The following is a 22,220-nucleotide window of genomic DNA, read 5'->3' as shown; positions in this document are numbered from 1 at the left end:
GCTGGGAGGGTGGGGTAAAAATCTAATGAAATAAATAAATAAATAAACTCTAACATTATTATAATGATTCCCCTTTTCCTGCTAGTTTAGGGATTAAAATAATTTGCCCTGGCTCGTGATCTCTTTCCGTATTACCGAAACAGGGCCACCATCAGCAGGGTATGTATAAATGCTTCACAACTGGAAGAAGCCAGTACTGAGTTATTAGTTGCCCACCTTGCCTAGTGGTGGAAAGTGCCGTCAAGTCACAGTTGATTTATGGCGGCCCCCGTAGGATTTTCAAGGCAAGAGACATTCAGTGGTGGTTTGCCATTGCCCGCCTCTGCATCGCCACCCTGGTATTCCTTGAAGGTCTCCCATCTAAATACTAGCCAGGCCTGACTCTGATTAGCTTCTGAGATCTGATGAGATCGGGCTAGCCGGGGCCATCCAGGTCAGGTGTGCCTTGCCTAAAGCGTTAAAAAAACCCCAAACCCTTATTCTTCTTAGGTAAGTAAAGGTAAAGGTCTCCCTTGCTCGAAAGCCAGTCGAATCCGACTCTAGGGTTGTGGTGCTCATCTCCTTTCCAAAGCCGAAGAGCCAGCGCTGTCCGAAGACGTTTCCGTGGTCATGTGGACGGCATGACTAAATGCCGAGGTGCATGGAACGCTGTTCCCTTCCCACCAAAGTGGTACCTATTTATCTACTTGCAATTTCTTGCTTTCGAACTGCTAGGTTGGCAGGAGCTGGAACTAGGGATGGGAGCTCACTCCGTCATGCGGCACACTCGGGTCTCGAACTGCTGAACTACTGACCTTCCACAGCCTGCAGTTCAGCGTCTTAACCACTTGAGCCACCGCAGCTCCTATTCTTCTTAGGTACTGTTGTCTAATACCTGGTGGGGTAAAGTTTGGTGAACTGTTTTATGTCACTTGAGGATGAGGCTGTAAGGTCAGTGGAGTTTAAATGTCCTAATGTGAAGTGGCATTTTCCACATTGATCAGTCACCTGTGCAACTTGTGCACATTAAATAGGAATTTGGGGTGTATTTTTAGGGCATTTCTATGTCTTCATGGGTTTGCATAGTGGTTCATTGTGCCTAGATACCACTTCACCTGAACAGCGAGATGCCCTAGAAAATACTTAGTGCTCCACTAAGCCCATGTGTGGCTTTATAGGAAATGCTGTTAAATGGGAAGGGGTGTGTGTTGCGATAATGGTCAGACAAGAGAGCTGAAAGGCAGTGGTAAACGCCTGAAGAACACTGAGTTATTGATAAACAGTGACGGTAAATGCAGATCGGGGGATCTCAGACAATGTCACAGAAGGCTTTGCAAAGTCAGACAAGCAAAAGAAGAGTAGGAGAGGGGCTTCGAAACTTCTGAAGCAACTTGCAAAACAATCTAAAAAGAAATAAGAACAGCCACTTTGTGAAGTTTTCCTGCATGGTCACTTGGAGGTGATTTTACTCTTCATGGGCAAGTGGCTCCAACTTTGGCATCCTCGAACTTGTCAGAAGAAACATGTTTGGATGCTCTTTGGGTAGGTGAAATAATTGTCACAAGCATGGACTATCTGTACAAGGGTTGGGACTTTTTTAACTTGCACCATTCAAGGAAGAGAGTGAATTGCCTTTGGCAACTGTCTTTTTTCTTGGGGGGGGGAGCACTCCTCTTGTGATTTCAGAATAACAGCTGTAAATTGTGACCTGGTATCCCCAAGAAACCGGTTTGTATTTCCCATCTGGGAGGCCTGGCAGACGGTTTTAACTAGCTGAAATGACTGGTATGCCTGTTGAAGTTACTTATTGAGAGCTTGGTTGGTAAACAGAATGAAGCTGAAGTCATTGGCCTGAAATGGTACTCAAATCTTTATATTAATTTGGATGGAACACACTTATGTCAGTGGTACATACTTGGTGGCTTTCAGTGGCTTGGTGGGCTGCCTTTTTGTCTGAACTTGACCCTCCTTGTGACCCTGGTGTACTGCCAGATTTACCTGAAGTGAGCCCGACTTGCCATAACCACCATTGCCAAAACCTTGCCAGCTGGGATTTTTCCAGCATTGTATCCGAATCTCAGAAACCATGCTGATGTTCAGTAGTGAAAATTAATTATAATAAAACATACTATTTTTGCCAAAGATCATAGCAAAACTGCACTGGGACAAAACAGGCAGCTCCCCAAGTGTTGGAGTGATTCAGACTCCAAAACCATTAACTTGCCTTTTAAGTAACTAGGCAGCCAGATTTCACTGTATGCCAGAAGCCGGTTTGAAGCAGTACCCATATTCCCTACTACCAGCTTTGCTTTGGATTCATAAAGGGATATGGGGATATTTTGAAATTATTCCACTGGGTAGCAAGACTATAGCATGGATAACTCTTCATGGGAAGAGAATTCTAAATCTTTGACAGCCTCTGAGCGTGCTGGACTGAAATAGCTAGCTTATAAACTTTTAATTTGTAGCTGTAATTTCATGTTTAGTTTATTTCGAAGAATTCAGTAAGAATATAATTATCTAGTGTTACAGTTTAGGTTTCATGTAGGTGAGGGGGCCAACGAACCAGAAGGTCTGGCCCACGGTGCTGTTTTATCCAGCTTTTGGTTGTGCTGATATTGACTGTTAGCTCATGAGTGGCAAAGTGAAGCCTACAGATGTAAATATTCCAAAAAAATCTAAAGCCATGGTTGGGGACAGAGAGGTTATTATTATTATTTTTAAATGAAAACATATGCAGTGCTTACCTCCTTATCAAGGCTGAACTTATTTTACTGCTTTAACAACATAAAATTAATAATTTGTAGCTCAGCATAAAAAATTGTACTAGTTGGCATATTTATTAATCTAGAAAGTTCATTTTCTAGTTGCTAATTACACCCGATGCTAAATTGAGAGGGAATTGGATCTTAGCACATGTCTTTTGTTTCTGCCATCTGTGAGGTGGTGAAAAGTAAAAGATGAAAATAGAAAATACAGACTTTGTAGTAAAGAAAAGGTGGTGTTTGAACAGCAACAGTTCCCTACAATCATAAGGCTAGCAATGTATTTGGATAATTGAGTTGAGCTTTGTAGCACTGAAAAATTAACTATTCAATGGGGTGTTATTATTTCACACAGCATATGTGGACAATTATGCCTGTAACAATATGCTGTCTGTATCTGCAGCCTTAGCAGCCCTCCATTAAGTGGGTGCAACTCTGTATGGAGTTTCAGCCACACCTTTTCCTGAGCTCTTGGAAGTGGCAAAGCCAGCAGTCACTGCAATGTACCTGCAGCATCTTCTGGCACTTGTGAGCTGGCAAACCATCCCTGAGGCTTTCCAGCACTTACGGAATGGGATCCCAGAGGCCATTGTCCCGACGTGGAGATTGCTGGGGCTTCTCAGCCTTCAGCACTTGGAGGAGTTACCAGCAAGACTGGTGGCAGCAGGGGAGAAACTTGAGAGCGGAGCTAGCCCAGTCAAAGGGTGTCATGCTCTTATTTTCCTCCCAGCTGTCTGGCACCCCTCTAGCCACTGAAGGAAAGACCTATCCCCAGACTTTGGTATTATTGTGGTGTAACTGCACCCCATACCCCAGGTATCTGTGTAAAAATGTTTCCATTTTACTTTATAAACATTGGATTTTTACACTCCTTAAATTGCCTTTACAAGTAGTCCAGTCAAAAGAAAGCCAGTCCTTTCCCCCCTTCCTTTCTCAGTTATTCCAAGCTGCAGAGTAACATAACGGATCGTGTGGTAATGAAGGCAACCCCGGAAGACAGAGGAAAGCCAGGGCAGGTGGTGCTGACAGGAATTGGGGACCTTTGAGCCTCAGTTATTTATTTACTTTGTCTGCACCCTTCCTCTCTTCCCCCAGTGGGAACGGCAGCCTCCATCGTCCTCTTCCATTTTATTCTCACGACCATCCTAGGCGGTGGATCCGGCTGGCCATGTGTGACTGGCCCAGATTCACCCAGCGAGCTCCCGTGACAGAGCAAGGGGTTGAACCTGGAGATACCAGACCCTAGACCAGTGCTTTGGGGCCCCCAGTGTGGTGCCCGTGGGTGCCATGGCAACCACCAATACTTTTTTGTGCTCGCCGAGTGTTGTTCAGAAGTGGGAGGGTCCCTGGTGGGGTTCTTGCCCAGTAGGGCTTCTTTTTTTGCCACTGAAGATCAGATTGGCCGTGCCGACCAAAATAGCATCGTTCCAGTGGCAGCTGCCACTGCAGCGTTTGTTTTTACTGGTTCCTCCCATGTGCTTGGGTCCGCCTCCAACGGAAGCCATTTTGTGGTTGCACCCGCCGCCTTGTGTCAGAATTGCAGAGGTGCCCACAAGCTCGAAAAGGTTGGGAACCCCCCCCCCCCACGCCATATTTGCTGTTACCAGAAAGCTCCTGTCTTCCCCTTGTCTTCCTGATTCATTTACGACAGGAATGGTTTGGGCGGGGGGGGGGGGGTTGGGGGAAGAGGAAGTTCCTTGAGGGGGTGGCCAGGCATGCTTCTGACATTCTGGAGACTTGGTGGGGAGTCTGAAGGAGACCCTCACAAGCACGTGTTCTGAAGAGAGGAGACCAGCCAGATGAAGGAAGAAGGTAACTCTGAGGTGAACATAGTCTGAAGAACAAAACCTGGAACCGTTAAGTTATTTCAGCCTTTCTCTTTAACATTACAGAGATAAGTTTTAGATTTAAATAAATAAATTTAGGGGGAGAAGGTTGTGTTTATATTTGCTTGGTTTTTTTCCCTGTGCTCAGACGCTTTTGTTGTCTTTGCTTTTCAGCTGCATACTGTCACTTGTATTATCCAAAGATTGCTTTATGTGTTTTAAAGATAAATTTTTCTTTTTTTGAAATTGGGAGTTATTTGGGCTTTGCAGCTATGGATGAAGTCCCATGTTTTGGCTCACACTCACCGAAGAGAGACGCAGTGATCACTTGCCTAGCTGGGACTCTCTGGCAAGCTTGTCCCAATCTCCAACTCAGCAGAAGGCAGTGGAGACGCCTGTGGGAAGTCTTCATGTGCACTGAAGTCAGTGGATCATGCCAACTGCTTGCAGACCTCTGTAATCAGGAGAGCGAGAGTCTTGCATTTTTCTATATGAAGTTGGGAGTAAGCAGTGAAGTGGCTAAATTTGTGGATGATACGAAGTTGTTCAGGGTGGTGAAAACCAGTGAGGATTGTGAGGTACTCCAAAGGGATCTGTCAAGGATGGGCAAGTGGGCATCAACATGGCAAATGGGGTTTAATGTAACCAAATGCAAGGTGATGCACAATCCTAAATATAAATACACATTGATGGGGTCTGAACTGGCAGAGACTGAACAAGAGAGAGATCTTGGATTTGTAGTAGATGTCGAGACAGTGTGTGACTGCAATAAAAAAGGCCAATGCCGCCTTTTATTAGGCGGGGATTATTAGGAAGGGTATTGAAAACAGATCAGCCAATATCATAATGCCCCTATATAAATCAATGGTGCAACCTCATTTGGAATATTGTGTGCAGTTCTGGTCACCACACCTTAAAAAGGATATTATAGCTTTGGAAAAAGTGCAGAAAAGGGCCACTCGAATGATAAAAGGGTTGGAACACTTTCCCTATGAGGAAAGGTTAAAGCGCTTCGGGCTCTTTAGCTTGGAGAAACGACAACTGAGGGGTGACATGATTGAGGTTTATAAGATTATGCATGGGATAGAGCAGGTTGAGAAAGACGTACTTTTCTTCCTTTCTCACAAGACAAGAACTCGTGGGCACTCAATGAAATTGCTGAGCGGTCGGGTTAGAACGGATAAAAGGAAGTACTTCTTCACCCAAAGAGTGATTAACACATGGAATTCACTGCCACCACTGCCACAGGTGGTGGTGGCGGCTACAAGCATGGACGGCTTCAAAAGGGAATTAGATAAGCATATGGAGCAGAGGTCCATCAGTGGCTATTAGCCACAAGGTATAGATAGGGGCTCTGGGGCAAGTGATGCTCTGTCTTGGTGCTTGGGGGGGGCAACAGTGGGAGGGCTTCTAATGTCCTGGCCCCACTGGTGGACCTCCTGATGGCACTGGTATTTCTGGCCACTGTGTGACACAGAGTGTTGGACTGGATGGGCCTTTGGCCTGATCCCACATTGGCGTCTCTTACGTTCTTATGAAATCTCTGCGATCTCAGGGATTCAAATTTTCCTCTTCTGTTTCCACAGGAAACCCGCAAAATCTCGAAGCAGAAGTCCTGCGTATTCAAGGCATTCGTCATCTCACAACAAAAAGCAGAGATCGGGGTCCCGCAGCCGCCATTCCAGTATCTCACCTGCTCGGCTACCGTTGAACTCCAGTCTGGGTGCTGAGCTGAGTAGGAAGAAAAAGGAGAGGGCGGCTGCAGCAGCAGCTGCTGCAAAAGTTGATGGGAAGGAGACCAAGGACTCTCCTAGTTTTTTGTCTAGGAAAGAGAACAGCTTGGCTGAAGTTAAGGAGCTGGCAGCGGAGGCCAGGAAGGCAAAAACAACTAAGCCTGAAAAGTGCCCTTCTGATGCCGAGCCAGCCAACGTGGCACAGCACAACGCAGAGGCGAAAACTGCTGCTGATCCCGTAAAAACGAAGGCGGTAGAGAACTCTGAGAGGAAACTGCCTGCTCCCCCAAAAGACTCAAAAGCAGTGGGAACAAAAGATGTGAAGCCTGTGATTGCCAAGGAGGAGACTGTGACTCCCAAGGAGACAGAGACAACGGAGAAGGAGGCCCCGCCTCCTTTGCCTTCTGCAAAGTCACTACCTCCCCTGCCGGCATCATCGCCCCCTCCCCAGGCTCCGCCTCCATTGCCCCCTTTGCCTCCATCGCTGGCAGCTCCCCCTCTGCCCCCTGCCCAGTCGCCCACTGTTCCCACCCCCGCTTCCGCTCCTTCGTCTGTGCCTGCCTCTGCCCACTCCAGGACATCTCTGACCACTCAGGCCAACTCTCAACCCACCGCGCAACTCTCCTCAAAAGTGCACCTCTCTGTGACAACCGCTGTACCCCATCTGAAGACGTCAACGTTGCCTCCCCTCCCTTTCCCGCCTGTCCTGCCTGGAGAAGATGACATGGATAGGTAAGTGGGACATGGTGGGGAGGGAGTCTTATTGAGAAGCCTCTCCCAGTCAGTATAGGGGAATGGTGTGCTCTGCAGTTTAGAATCCAGGGCTCATTTTGTGGCACGAGTTCAGAAGTGAAACATCTGGTTTGTGCATTGGCACCCTGAAACTAATAGGCTTGATGGGGAAAAAAGCCCTAATGTATATATTAAAGTTGTGGTGAGTCCTCAGGACGTGGAGGGAATGCCCAGGTATATTGTATGTGTGAGCCATGCTTCTAGTTCCTAGGGATAGGGGATGTAGTGATGAAGAGCATGATTATGTTTATTTCCAACCTTTTGTTCCCACTTTATCTCCTGGGACTCAAGGAAGCTAACAGTTTAGCACCCAGGTTGTGGGGACACACATTCTAACAGTCCTGTTAACTGATAATGAAGCTCAAGACAATGCATCCTCCTGGACTGAATCAAGACCTTGGTTTCCTGTCTCATTACCAATGCTGATTTCTCTATGACTACTAACCCCTCTGCATATCACACCTAATCCAATCATACCTGCTGTTATCATTTTCCTGCTAATGTCATTTGGCATCTTAAATCACTCCACTTTCCAATATATAGGACAGATGGACTTACATTCTAGCTGTATCTGAAGAGGTGAGCAGTGACTCATGAAAGCTCATACCCTACTACAAATTTTGTTTGTCTTTAAGGTGCTACCAGACTCTTGCTCTTTTTTAGTCCTGTTAACATGATTCAAATACACAGATTACTCACCAAAGAGTACTCAAGATTGAAAAAAACCGACAGAGTTAGAATGAATGTAGGCAAATTGCTGGAACACTTTACCTTCCACCAAAGACTCTCTAGAATAAGAGTGTCTTACTTTCATTCCTAAACGTGATGAATGAGGGTGTCCACGGCATCCATTCTGGTAGGTGATACGAAAGGACTGGGCCTGCCACAGAGAAAACCTATGATCTAATGATTGCCCTCTTCGGGACAATCCCGTGAGAGGGCATCTTCAGGAGGGAGGCTGTTTGAGAAACGTAATTGGCTCAGGGAGAAGCAGTTTGATAATTACGGGGGTGCTCGTAATCGAAGGTAATTATTATGCTTTAAAGGTAATAACCAGCACTTAAATGTCAAAGAAACCCATGTGAAATTCCCATGTAAAGGATCTCTGGTTGCAGACCTGGAACAGGCTTCAGTCTGGGATTCTGGGCTGCTGTTGCCGGTCCAAGTCATCAGTGTTGGACTTGGAGAAGGTGGCTGATCAGCATGCATGATGTCAGGCAGCCCTGCTTTCTCTGGTGCAGCCCCTTGTCTCTCCCTTGGGGTGGTACTTTCCCGCCCCTATTGCTCCTGCTTTACCCAGTATATAGCCATGGATATATCTGAAGAGACGGGGTGGTGGTGGTTTACAATGGGGCCCCGTGGTGTCTCATATGTAAGCTGGCCTCTCCTACCCCATCATTCGTAGTGAGGCATTGCATGGGTGGGGAGAAAGGAGGGGGATAAATGAAGTAGATCAATAGTTGTAGGAGAGAGACAAGGCACCGTGCGTGGCTCTTAAATCCCCATGTTATCAGTTGCTGGAAAGCCTTCCTGCAGCTTCTGAGTCTTGACCAACCCTTCCTTGCCAGGTCATTTTGGTACTTTTTTGGCTGCAACCATGTGGGTTAAGGTGCTGCATGCTGATTTTAGGGGGAAAGCTCGGATTCTCGGTGTACCCAGATCTGTGGCAGATATCAAATTTGTTGTCTATGTGGCAGCCTTTTGATTGGCCCTGTGCCTGAGGATTCTTTAGCTGCTGCCTTTTGGCTGTCGCAGAATCACAGGGACCACCTCACTGCGTGAATGAGGCTAGTCACTATCTCTGCTGCCACAAGTGGGGCATTGAAACCATTCACATGTTCATTTCTTCTCTTCTGCACTGTTCTAGTCCAAAAGAGATCGCTCCTCCAAAGCCCGTGAAGAAGGACAAAGAGCAGAGACCGCGGCACTCGCTCATGGACCTCCCGCTACCCCCGGAGCTTCCCGGTGGAGACCCTTCACCACCTGAGTCTCCAGAACCAAAGGCAGCCACACCACCTCAGCAACCGTTGAGAAAGAGACCAAAGTAAGGAGGCCCACCTGACTGTCTGGCAGCAGTTTCAGATTGCATTTGGGTGTTTGTCAAAACATTGTTTGCTGGGGTAGATCTGTGAAGTTTGAAGTGGGTGGGTGGGGAGACGGAACGAGCTGGGTGAAATCTGACACGCCAGCCCTATGAACGTAGCCGCTCATCTGAGCTGAGGAACAAGCCTTCCCACACGAGTAGCTTGCCAGATCACTGTTCAAGCTGTCTTGAGACATGTTGTTGCAGTAGCAGTAGTAATTAGCAGTTGTAGCCGTGCATTAGATTGATTCAGGAGGGTCGCCGTGTTGGTCTGAAGCAGCAGAACAAAGCTTGAGTCCACTGGCACCTTTAAGACCAACAAAGTTTTATTCTGAGCATAAGCTTTCATGTGCGTGCACAGGAAAGCTTATGCCCAGAATAAAGCTTTCTTGGTTTTAAAGGTGCCACTAGACTTTGTCATGCCTTAGAGTGTTCAAAGTGCTTCCTTTTCATTTGCAGGCCTTATGGCAGCCCTGTAAGAGTGGTCAGCATTGTTATCACCCTGCTGCAGATGTAGGTCTGAGGGGCGGGAATGGTTGGTGCATGACTATCCCCTAGTGAGTTCAAGGCAGAGGCGAATTTGAACTGGGGACTCGCTCCTTGGTTCCAAATGGTGTCTTCTATCCACTGTGCTGCCCTAACTCTCAATGCACAGGATGGTATGTTTCTTTGTAATCTGGTACCAGGGGAATTGGGGGAGGTTCTTCCTGTTTCTATATAGGGAACACCAGGACTCTTTTTGTAGAAAAAGCCCAGCAGGAACTCATTAGCATATCGGGCTACACCCCTGACAGCGCAGCACATTAGCACATTAGGCCGCACCCACATGTTACCAGAAGTGTGGTTATCCAGCCACACCCACCTTTTGCTTGTTATTCTGTTTACCTTGTTTGTTGTCAAAACCCAGGGCTTTTTTGTAGCAGGAACTCCTTTGCATGTTAGGCCACACACCCCTAATGTAGCCAATCCGAATGAGTTCCTGCTGTTGGGTGTGGCCTGTTATGCTAATGAGTTCCTGCTGGGCGTGGCCAACTTGGGAGCCAGCCGGAACTCCGTTCCTGTGCGTTCCTGCCCAAAAATAGCCCTGGGAACACACCCTGCCTTGAGCTATCTTAATGGTGTTGCTAAACTCCAACTGAAGCTTTTGTTTGACGGACACTGCAGTCAGGACAATGCAAATTCATTTATTTGTACTTTGTCTTTCTGCTCAGGTTCAGTCACTTACAATAATACTGTGCGGGGCCTGGAAGAATTAAAAATTCCTAGGAAACTGAAGCCAGGCCAAGAAGGAGCCAACTAGCCTTGTGGACGTGGGAAATCTTCTAGAAGGCCACATTTTTTTTAAAGCTTGTATAAGACTTGAAAAGTTACCCACACCTGTAAATTTAATCCCAGTAGAAATTGGTGGTCACTTAAGATTTCTTAACACAGGTTTTACTTGGGCTCTGGCGCATCATTAATTATCAGAGTGGGTCAGGTTGTGAAGCCATATAAAAACTGTTGAAAGGGGGGGTATGTTGAGGGGAGGTCAGAGTAGTTCCCCTGTAGAAAATAGGTTTTCAGGCTTCTTCTTTTCAAAACAGGTGAAGAGGTAGCTGACAACTCTAGAAGTGAGGCATGCTGTTCGAGCCACGGCTGACCGGAGCCATTATAAGTTGCTTTTCTGTTGTCAGAATGCCCAGAGCAAGGAACAAAACAGTGTAAAAGCAGGCCACTTGAAAAACTAAGCCGCAGTCTGTGGGGCTGTGATTCTAGTGTCTAGTCAGTTTGCCTGGGCTTGGCCTAAAGGGACCACAGCCAGCCCAAGGCCAATGACAAAAGAGCGTTAATGTCCCTTAATTACTGCGGCTGTTTCCTCAATGGGGGATAATTGTTATGGAACAGTTCCCCAATGGCTTCTCCTAACTGCCCATTAGAGCCTGGGAAGCTAAGCCCGCCCAGCTGAGGGAAGGGTACAGATGTGTGTTTTCAACAGTCATTTATTCTGAGTGAGGCCGAGAGACAGAAGTAGACCAACGCTGCTGTAAGTTGGCCGAAGTATCTTGGGTGGAGGACTTTCAGGAGATCAGATGTGGAGTAGTGGATTTGCTATCCTCTAGGAGCGCTTCTTTGCCCCCACCGGTGTTCTGCTTGTCTGTTTGTAAATGAAGCAAATATTACAGGAACGCCACTAGACTCCCACTTCCTGTCCTCCAAAGGGAAGTGACCCAGGAAGTGCCATCTATTGAGCTTCTCACAATTACGTTCCCTCTGAGAGCAGGGGATGAAGTTAGTTAAGTAGCTTTGAGTCTTGTTTCGTGCTGCACAGACAGGGGCGTATTAAGGCTCACCGGTGCCCTAAGCGCTGGCCAATCTTGGTGCCCCCCTCCTTCCCACACTGACTCCGTCCATTTTAGTGGTTGACCTGTCTGACCAGATATACAATGCAGGTTGCAGCAATAAAATTTTTATTCCTATGATAGCACAATATACTGTACAAACTAAGCCAAGCTTGGGCTACATAAAGTTCTACGAAAAAACAATACAACATCTATTTTAATATTTCACAAATTATCAATTTTTTTTTACAAATCTTCATTCTCTTTTCTTTTCTTTTCATCCTTTTCCCAACTTTGTGGTGCCCCCTTTGGCCCTGGTGCCCTAAGCACGTGCTTAGTCTGCTTAATGGTTAATCCGCCCCTGTGTACAGACTGAAGTCATATTTTTTTGCTGAAGGCCATATGAAACACTCTTAATTTATTATGTCTGAAAGAATGATACAGCTGTATTGCTTCAGGTAGGCTTGTCCTCTGGGTATTGGCAGAGTGCTTGTTTCTCAGGTTCAATTCCCCACATTTCCAATTAAAGAATATTTAGTAGCAGGGGTGGGAAAGACCTCTGTCTGATACCCTGGAGAGGTGTTCTAGTCAGGACAGTTTTGGACACTGAGCAAATTTACTCTGAGGTAGCTACATGTACGCTAATCAGGTGTGCGAACTATGTAAGTGGAAGATTGACTGGAAGCCATGCATAAATAGCTCTGAAGTCCTCCGAAGGAGGAGCAGGATATACACATAATACAGTTTTATATAACAATTGGTGGTGTTTTAAAGTCTTTTTGCACACTGCATGTCCTTGGATTATTTGCAACAATAGGACTTCATGCACTGAGATATTGTCTTGGCAACAGCATAGGAACACATGAAACTGCCTGATACTGAATCAGACCCTTGGTCCATCGTCTACTCAGACTGGTAGCGACTTTGCAGGGTCTCAGGCAGAGGTCTTTCACATCACCTACTGCCAGATCTTTTAACTGGAGATACCAGGGATTGAACCTGGGACCTTCTGCATACCATGCAGATGCTCTGCCACTGAGCCACAGTTCCTCCGAAATTGGAGAGGATGATCCTTCCAGTTCAGCCAAGTTTTGTCCAGGTCAACGCTTGTGATTTTGACAGCTGTCTCCTTTGCCCCTCTTCCAGAATCTGTTGTCCTCGTTACGGTGAAAGGAGGCAGACAGAAAGTGACTGGGGAAAGCGTTGTGTAGACAAATTTGATATCATTGGTATTATTGGCGAGGGGACATACGGTCAAGTGTACAAAGCCAAGGACAAGGACACAGGTGGGTATTTGTCATGTGTTACCCTTGCTCCATTTCCCCCCATATTGCTTTGAGTCTTAAATAGCTACTTTGTCAAGTGTAGTATATTGGCTAACAGAACTTTCACACATGTGAAACTAGGAGATGGTTAAGTGGAAGCAGTTGCAGTAAGAGGTTTATTATTAATAATTTCTATAGTATACAATATTCAGAGTGCTGTACAGTATTAACATCCTGCAGCTCCTGCTGTGGAAGCTCACTGGTTGATCTCGGCCCAGTCACATGCACTCGCCTTGACCTATTTCACAATTTTGTCGTGAGGATAAAGTGGAGGAGAAGAGAATGACGTAGGACACTTCGGGTCCCCCTTGGGGAGGAAGGTGGGGTATAAATGAAACAAGGAAATTAGGTCACACCAAATTTGTGTAAGGAAGGGTGCTGGTGATACTGTAAGAATATAAAAGCCCTGTTGGCTTTTGATGTGGCCAGCAGGATGTGTCCGTGAAGCTGACTGCAGGGCTTGAAAGCCACAGTCCTCTGTCATTTGTCCCTAGTGTCTGATATTCAGAGGTAAATTGTCAATGAACATGGAAGTTCCACTGAGCTGTCACAGCTGGTAGCTGCTGTTAGACCTGTCCTTCACATATCTTTTTTTTTTATAACAATTTTTATTGGTTTTCAAATACAACAGTTATCAAAAATTCAACAATATTTTAACATAATTCGTATACAACAACACTTACAAACTTTAGCCTACCAATTAACCATTGTTATCCAAACTTCTAAGCTCTGTACAAACCCAAATATACATCCAAGTAGTTAAGTACATTTAATATAGCATTATTTGTTCATATTTTTCTGGTAATATACAATGTCTGTTTTTATTTGTTACAACATAGTCAAAGAATTTAAACCATTTTTCAACAAAGTTGTTATCCTGTATCATCCCATAAGACACTTTCAGTTGTGTCGCAATTTTATCTGCTATAATAATATCCCATAATTTAACATACCACTGGTAGATACTGGGAACTTTTCTTCTATTCCAACTCTGTGCAATTAAAGTTTTTGCTGCACAAAGCATTAGAACCAACATCTCAATTTGTTGCGAGGATAATGTTAGATTGGTCCAGTAATTTAGAATTAAAGATTCCATTGTGTGTGGTAGTTTTATATTTGTAATCTTAAAGATTTCAAATATTATTTTGTTCCAGAATTTAGATATTTTCCTACAGGACCACCAGCAATGGCTGAATGTTCCCTTAGTTTCACATCCTTTCCAGCAGTAAGGATTTGCTTTAAATTTACAATGAAATAGTCTGTCAGGTGTTAAGTACCATCTGGTGTACAGTTTGAAATGTTGTAGTCTTACCACCATATTATTGGTTTTAAATGAGAATGAATTCCATATTTTTTCCCAGTGTCTATCATCTGTAATACTCAAGCATTCTTTCTCCCACTTTTTCTGTATCTTAGAAGGCTGATTCCAAATTTTCTCACTTAGTAGGTTATATAGAATAGATATTAATTCACAAAGTAGAATTTTTGCTCACAGGACTCCATAGCTTAGAGGGAGCATTGATTGGGATCTGGGATTTTTCAGGAATCCCAAAATTTTGGGGGGTCCGGTAGACCTGAACTGTAAAAAAACAATTGCACACCCCTAGCCAGGGGTTTCCAACTTAGATCATCTTGCGTTGGTCGCATAAGAGCTGCCATCACTCCTTGTAATAGCAAACTGGATAGGGCTATGCTTGAGCCTACTTGCTGAGCCCATCAGAGGGAGAGAAGGGTGACCGGCTGGAGCCCTGCTTGGAGTTCAAGGCCACCTCCCTCCAGCGTCCAGCTGCACAGAGGGAGAGGTGCAGGGAAAGACATCCCCACTCCCCCACAGAGGCTGTTAGGGACCAGTTGCAGAATTTTAGCTTGGGAACCTATTTCTGGTGGGGTGTGTTTGTACCTGGGGGAGCAACAGCCAGAGCTGCATTAGCAGGAAGCCCTTGAGAATCAGAGAGGACACTGGGACATCTGTCTGTCAGCTGTGTGTGCATACGTGGTGCTGATTTGTTGTATATTTTTTGCGGTGTTATGTTAACTGCTGAGTAGCATATATGGTATAAAAGTTCAGGGTAAATTTTTAAAAAAATTCATTAGGATAGTGATATTGTGCCAGGCTCAGACAAGGGTAAGAGTTTTCTGTATTCTTGGGGAACTCCTCAGCTGTCAAAAAAAAATATAGTTTGCACATTAGAAAAAAAGAACCACAACAAAAAACCCTTTCAAATGGCCCAAAGAGCACTGGGAGGGGAGCAGTTGAGTGCGTGGGGGTGTGTATGTGTATGTGTGTGAAAACAGTTCAGTGGAAATGATGGGGCATTGGCCTTCTTTGGGACCTTATTGTGTCCAGGTGTTGTGTGCTGCAAAGTGTGCATTCCCCAACCCTAGTTTTCCCTTCCCCGGCCATACCAGGATGCCACGATATTTTTAAGAGCTGTAATTGGTCTGAAATGGGGGGGGTGGGAACTGAGACCAAGGAAAAGAACTTTCCCCATCAGTTGCACCCCTGCTCCATGGATTCTTTAAACTGTGAAAAGAGCAAAGCCCCGATCAAGTTTTCACGTTTTGGAATGAGGACTGAAACTAGAGGTGTACGATGAATACTGTGAGATGTGCTCTCCTCCGCCCCAGTTCCCTCCCCTATGAGATTCTCCCATACAGAATAGCTGCGAAGGGTAAAAATACCTGGTTCTTGTGTTGTATGGTTCAGGCTTATGGCCACTGTCAGGCCAATTGTGCTATAGGGGTAGATGTCTGAAATCCAGAGCTAGATGAGCTGGAAGCTGCAGGTCTAGCCCCAGATCCAACAGTATTGCACTACGGTTTGGTGTTCAGTGGGTGGGGATATCCTAATAATTTATTACCTTCTTCCTGCCCATTTGTATACAGGAATAGCAGATTTGGCAGTCCTTTACCTGTCGTTTGGGAAGTTGAAAAGGTAGATAAGAACATAAAAGAAGCCATGTTGGATCAGGCTAATGGCCCATCCAGTTCAACACTCTGTGTCACACAGTGGCCAAAACCCAGGAGCCATCAGGAGGTCCACCAGCGGGGCCAGAACTCCAGAAGTCCTCCCACTGTTGCCCCCCCAGGCACCAAGAAGACAGAGCATCACTTGCCCCAGACTGAGAGTTCCTATCTATACCTTATGGCTAATAGCCACTGATGGACCTCTGCTCCATATGTTGATCCAGTCCTCTTTTGCTGTCTGCGCTTGTAGCAGCCGCCACTTTCTGCGGCAGTGAATTCCATATGTTAATTACTTTTGGGGAGAAGTACTTCCTTTTATCTGGTCTAAGCCTAGTGCTCATAAGTGCGCATTAATTCTTTTATTGTAAGAAAGGGAGAAAAGTACTTCTTTCTCTGCCTTCTCTATCCCATGCATAATTTAGTAAACCTCTGACATGTCACCCCTCAGTCATCGTTTCTTCATACACAAGGGAACTTTCCAAATATGCGGAAAATATTACTTTGTGTTAGGGGCGTTGGGGTGAGAGGGAGAAATCCCAGGATGGCTTGGCGAGGAATGAGTATACTCGTGGCTCTCTAGGATGCATGGAATACAAAGGGCAGTCGAGCACCCTTTGTGGTGGGGAGCTGGTGAGGGAGAGGCAGGGTACCATCTCTGAACTCTTTAACAGATTGTGGGTTCCTGGAAAGGAACAATTAGGGACATACCGTGCATTCTCAGACCCTAATTATTCCCAAGTCCAGGATGCTTTTAAGGACTCTGATCCCTTTAAAACTAAGAGTTGGGGAGGGGAGCTGATGCTTATTAGGTCTTCAGGAAAAATCCTTTCTCCAGTTCAAATTAACCGCCCTCCCCCCCTCCACCGAGGAAGACACCTGTCCAGCACTTGGGGGTTTGCATTGTAGGAGGTGGGGAATTTTCCCTTCGTTTATCTCTGGTGATTCATTTTTGTCCCCAGACATGTACCTTGTTAATGGCCTTTGCCCAATTCACTGGGAGTGGCAGTGTTAACAGGGCAGTTCTCTTCTTGGGCACAATGTTCTGTCTTCTCACCAGATGCAGTTTGTATTTGGCAGGTGAGTTGGTGGCCTTGAAGAAAGTGCGGCTAGACAATGAGAAGGAGGGCTTCCCCATCACAGCGATTCGCGAAATCAAGATCCTCCGACAGCTGATCCACCGTAGCGTTGTCAACATGAAGGAAATAGTCACGGATAAACAAGATGCACTGGATTTCAAGAAGGACAAAGGTATCTGCTGGGGTAGGAAATATTGCTCAGCAGCACTGCACAGGGGTCCAGGGCAGGCTGCCTGTGAGTTGGGTCGGAGTATACCTCATTAGCAGTGAACAGTCTTTGTGTGGAAGGATCCAACTAAAGCAACTTGGGTGGTCATCAGTGCTTCCTCTAAGCTCTGGAGTCTTGTGAGCAAAAAATCTACTTTGTGAGCTACTGGCATTCAAGTTGTGAGCGAGCGATTTGGTTACTGCATAAATTAGTTTGCTCTGGAGCCATCCTTCCTGAGCTAAGACAAAAATGTGTGCGCCGGAGGCTAAAAGACTGTGAGCTAGCTCACACTGACTCAGCTTAGAGGGAACACTGGTGGTCATATATGACTATTTCCCAAGGATGCCAAAATGGGAGTGACTTTCCGTAACACAACTGCCAACTGCCTTGAAATATCCTCTATATCTTGAAGATCTTTAGATTTCGAGAATGATTTTTTTTTTTTTGGTGTTCCAGTCCATTGCTTGCCAGTGAACCATACCAACACAGTAAGCGGAAAGCATTGCTTCCCTAGAGGGTAAGGTTCCTGGCATAAGCAGCTCTTATCAGTTGGAGTGGGGATGTTGGGGGGATTTCGCTGATTTGGTCAAGCCTGTTAGCATGATTTTGAGGCAAGTGATGAGCTGGAGCTTTTAAAGTTCACAGCGTCTGATGATGAAGGCTAAGAGGAGGGGCGGAAGGGAAGTCAGACAGCGAGCACTGCTCTTGGAGTAAAAGTGGAGAGGTTTCTGGATTTTCCCATTTGTGCACTTGGAACAGTGTCAAGTGTTTTGATCCATGCTTAAATGAAGGAGCGCTGACATGGAAGCCTTTCCTCCCTCTGCTTCTGAACTCTAGTCAAATCTTAGACAGGCCCTCAGTCTTTAAAAGCACTGTGTTTTCCCTCCTCTTCCATTCCTGCCAGGTGCCTTTTACCTTGTGTTTGAATATATGGACCACGACCTCATGGGATTGCTAGAATCTGGATTAGTGCATTTCTCTGAGGACCACATCAAGTCTTTCATGAAGCAGTTGATGGAGGGGCTGGACTACTGTCACAAAAAGAACTTCCTGCACCGAGACATCAAGTGCTCCAACATCTTGTTAAACAACAGGCAAGCGGCTTGAGTTTTCCCCTTATGCTGGACCGGTTTGGATATTACATGGGAGATGGGTTTCTGTCCGTCCAGATCCATTATGGTAGGGAAGTCCTTCTCCTGTATGTCCTTCCCTTGCCCGTCCCCGTTCCATGATTTATTGTGGGAAGACCTTGTTCTGTATTCTGCCATTTACCAAGCAAAAATGGTGGGACCTCAGAATGGAGCTTTTCCCATGGCTGTATTTGCCCTGTGAAATACCCTGCCACAGGATATCATCTTGGTTGTTTCCTTCCTATAATTCCACCAGTAAGTAAAAATGGTCTTTTGCTGAACACCTTCTGTGCACTGATGAATACAAGTTCTTTTATACGGTTGGCTGTTCAGGTTGCTTTACATGTTTACAGTTGCCGCTGCTGTTCTTATTAACATTTTACTGTGGATTGTTGGATTCACGTCTTTAAAACTCGTATGTCATCTTGGATGCCTTCAGGCAGAGAGGGCAGTTTATAAATTGGTGAAGCGTAAATTTTCAAGAGGGTCACAGTTGCTCCTAACCCTCCTGAAAATTGGTCCAGGTTTCTGTTTGAATGTGACTTTGTATAATAGCCTCTGGCACAACTTTCAGTCAAAGAGCTCTGTTTTCAAGTGAGAAACTGTGCTGCATTTTATGTATCTGCCCGTACTCCTTCAAAACCTGTGGGAGGTTAAGCTGAGATCCGTCACAGTGTTGTTTGGCAAACCGTAAGTCCCCAGGCTAACCTGTGGCTTTATCGGGCTCCATCTTTGTAACTTCAAGCTTCTCTGTGCAGACTTAAGGACTAGAATCTGGTCGTTTTTTCCATTTCAACAAAAGCTGGGATTTTTGCACTGCTGATTTGGAACCAGACATCCAGTTTCAAGCTGAATGCATATATAACCCTACCCTCTGGCATAGACATCACACCGGACCTTGTAAATCACACAGAGCTGGTTGGGGTGAATGGGAAGTGGCTGGCAAGTTTGAGAAGAGAGGGGGAAGGTGCACCATTTTTCTGTTTTGAACCCTCGGTGGAACAGCAGTTCCAGTGCTTTGGCAGAAATAATATGTGCAGTTTCTTCTTTTGATGCAGTGTTGGCTAGCATTTGTGAAATAACGGTTTCAGGTTACGTGTTTGTGATGGGACTGTCATCTCTCCTGAAAAGTCTGTTTTCAGTGGAGGGCGTTTCCATTTAGACATCAGTCCGTTTTCAATTAAAAATTGAATCGCTGCTCTCCAGACAATCTTCCCTGTAGGTTTTAAAAATCACAAAGCCATTGGAATGCATGCAACAACTCTTCCTGCAGCCCGTTCCTCCCCAGGTTCTTTCTCCAGTCCTACTGTTGCAGCATGTTTTTCCCACAGCAGCAGAAAAATCACAAAGCCATTGGAATGCATGCAGCCCGTTCCTCCCCAGGTTCTTTCACCAGTCCTACCGTTGCAGCATTTTTTTCCCCACAGCAGCAGCAGCAAGAGAGGAACAGGCCAAGGCAGGATGTGCGGGAGCTTTGTCCCTGGGGGAGGGACTGTGGCTCAAAGGTAGAGCATCTGCTGTGCTTGCAGAAGGTGCCAAATCCAGACCCTGGCATCCCACTGAAAAGTGCTGGGAATGATCTTCCCGTGACCGGCAATGGCTTTTCAGATTCTCCGATAATGAAGATGAACCAGTGTGCCATTTCAATACAGGGCAGTTCCATCAGTTCAAATACCAACTTCAGTTGTGTTGTAACTTATAAAAGATACAGAGGGCTGGATCCACAGTAAAATTTCTACTCACAAGCGTGCTTCTGCCCGTGGGGCAGAATGTCCCCCCATCCCCAATGCTGCTCCTGAGGGTCAGGGGGAACCATCAGGAACAGTGTGAGAAGTGCCAGAGATCTGGAGCTGGAAAGGGGAACTGTGGGAGATATTCTGTAAGCAGAGATTTCAGTCTGGGTCTAACCTAGAGCCTCCCATTTTCAAACAAGGGCAGATGGCTCTACCTGTCTGTCCATCAGGTTTCTCTCTGAGGACCTTCTGGAGATGCACACTATGCCGATCCACTTGTTCTCTTTTAAAGTATCGAGGTTTGCGCGGTGCTAGCCCACTGCAGGTTGCGAGTGGTGTGAGAGTATCAAAGAAGACGTAAGTCTTATAGGCTTGGTGTAAAACTATATACACTTCATTTACACGAGCCTCCACCAATATATTGCACAGAACGACAAAATGCTCACGCAGACACCAGGTTTGCATCAGGAAGGGTAGTACATTGTACAGCACCACATTTATACTAGCATTGTCCAATCAGGACCCAATGCTGAGTCACTGTTAATTAGCTCTGCTATCAACTAGACAGAACCTGTTGGAGCCAGCGCTACTGACACCCTGAGCTGTCAGCTCCTGTCAAACAGATTGATATGATCTACAGCCAGACTTATAGAACACATGGATGTTGACATAAAGTTCTTAGAAACACACTCGCCATTCTCCCGTGTGGGTGAGACCGTTCCCGCCCAGGAGCGCTTGGGTGGCAAGATTTGTCTGGGGTGCCCGCAATTATGCTCCTTCTGGTCAGTGCTACTGATTCCCGGTGGCCTATTTGTGTGTTTGTATGAGTCCTTGTTAGTAATTGTCCACTGTTATCTTCTTTTTTGTCAGCGGGCAGATCAAACTAGCTGACTTTGGACTTGCCCGACTCTACAGTTCAGAAGAAAGGTGAGAGGTTTGGGGGTGTGTGTGTGGGGGGGGCAGGTCATGGATTGAGTTGCTGTCTGCCAGGGCTGTCTCCAGCTGCATGAATCCTGTTGCTTGTGAAAGGGCACAAGAGCTGTCTGGCATATTTCCCATTTGTCTCAAGGGGGGTTGCCCAGTATGTGGTACTGGTGCTTCGCTGTTGCTCCGTTGAGCTTGTGGACCTGGGTTCGAATCCCATTGTGACCTTGGCCTCATTAGCACCCAATTTGTTGTTGTTGTTGGATGTTGCATTGGCCAGTATAGCTGTATAGCTTTTACTCATGAAGACTACCACGCTAAGCAGAGTTACACCTTTCTAAGCCCGTCAGCATCACCTATGAAAGCACCTGACATGTGACTTGGATAAAACATTATCCCACCTGATTGGCTATCTCTTGGTTGAGTGCTGATTGGATGTAGAAGACCCATGTGATTGTCCTTTCCTTCATGGCTGCTGCGTAGGCACTTAATGTACACATTTCATAATTGTCCAGTCCACGGGCTTCTATGCAAGTCACTGTGTGAGTGAAGAGGGTCAGGCAGGGCCAAGAGACTGATTTTTAAAAAAACCCTCATTGTCAACCCCAAATAAATAAATAAACTTTAGATTGCTACACAATTCCAGCTCTGCTGTGTGTGCTCTGATTCCTTATGTAATTCTCCAAACCCCCAGGGTAAGAACGTAAGAGAAGCCTTGCTGGATCACGCCAATGGCCCATATAGTCTAACACTCTGTGTCAGACAGTGGCCAAAACTCAGTTGTCATCAGGAGGTCCCCCAGTGAGGCCAGAACTCCAGAAACCCTCCCACTGTGGCCCCCCAAGCACCTGAGAATACAGAGCATCACTGCCCCAGACATAGTGTTCCATCTGTACCTTGTGGCTAATAGCCACTGTGGACCTCTGCTCCAAATGTTTCTCCATTAGAACGTAAGGGTATTATTTATCTTCTTTCTTTCTCTTTAAGCCGTCCATACACCAATAAAGTTATTACGTTATGGTATCGACCGCCTGAGTTGCTGCTAGGGGAAGAACGCTACACACCAGCCATCGACGTCTGGAGTTGTGGGTGAGCCAGTAACTTTTAACTCTTTCTGCCTTCTGATACCGATACCCTGATTAAGAATCTTCTGTGTGAACAGCAGCTTTTATCTGTATGTGACGACTCGCTAAAACACACACCGTAAGAGTTATTTTTTATTAAAAAGTAGCTGTGGTACGAAAGCTGAAAAGGCACTTAAATTTAGCGTGGACGAGAAGGGGCTGTTTGTGTCAAGGTGCCCAAGAAGTCTGGGCTTTTCCATACAGCTCATCGCTCCCCTTAAAACTTAGCAGCAGCAA

The 22,220-nt window shown here is 45.9% G+C and overlaps 1 protein-coding gene across 4 annotated transcripts in view; it reads left to right on the top strand.

Moving 5' to 3' along the window:
* Nucleotides 1–22,220, top strand: part of CDK12 (cyclin-dependent kinase 12) — a 45,095-nt gene that overhangs the window by 6,113 nt on the left and 16,762 nt on the right. For all 4 annotated transcript variants that reach the window (XM_015413883.1, XM_015413882.1, XM_015413881.1 and 1 more), the window contains exons 2-8: nt 6,157–7,035; nt 8,963–9,139; nt 12,643–12,782; nt 16,866–17,036; nt 17,977–18,166; nt 20,806–20,862; nt 21,847–21,948. In XM_015413883.1, the coding sequence (XP_015269369.1) occupies nt 6,157–7,035; nt 8,963–9,139; nt 12,643–12,782; nt 16,866–17,036; nt 17,977–18,166; nt 20,806–20,862; nt 21,847–21,948 (1,716 nt within the window). The remainder of the gene's footprint in view (nt 1–6,156; nt 7,036–8,962; nt 9,140–12,642; nt 12,783–16,865; nt 17,037–17,976; nt 18,167–20,805; nt 20,863–21,846; nt 21,949–22,220) is intronic.

Source organism: Gekko japonicus, unplaced genomic scaffold, assembly GCF_001447785.1.
Source record: "Gekko japonicus isolate JY-2015 unplaced genomic scaffold, Gekko_japonicus_V1.1 scaffold1407, whole genome shotgun sequence".
Taxonomy (NCBI): domain Eukaryota; kingdom Metazoa; phylum Chordata; class Lepidosauria; order Squamata; family Gekkonidae; genus Gekko; species Gekko japonicus.
This window is presented reverse-complemented; position numbering and strand designations above follow the sequence as displayed.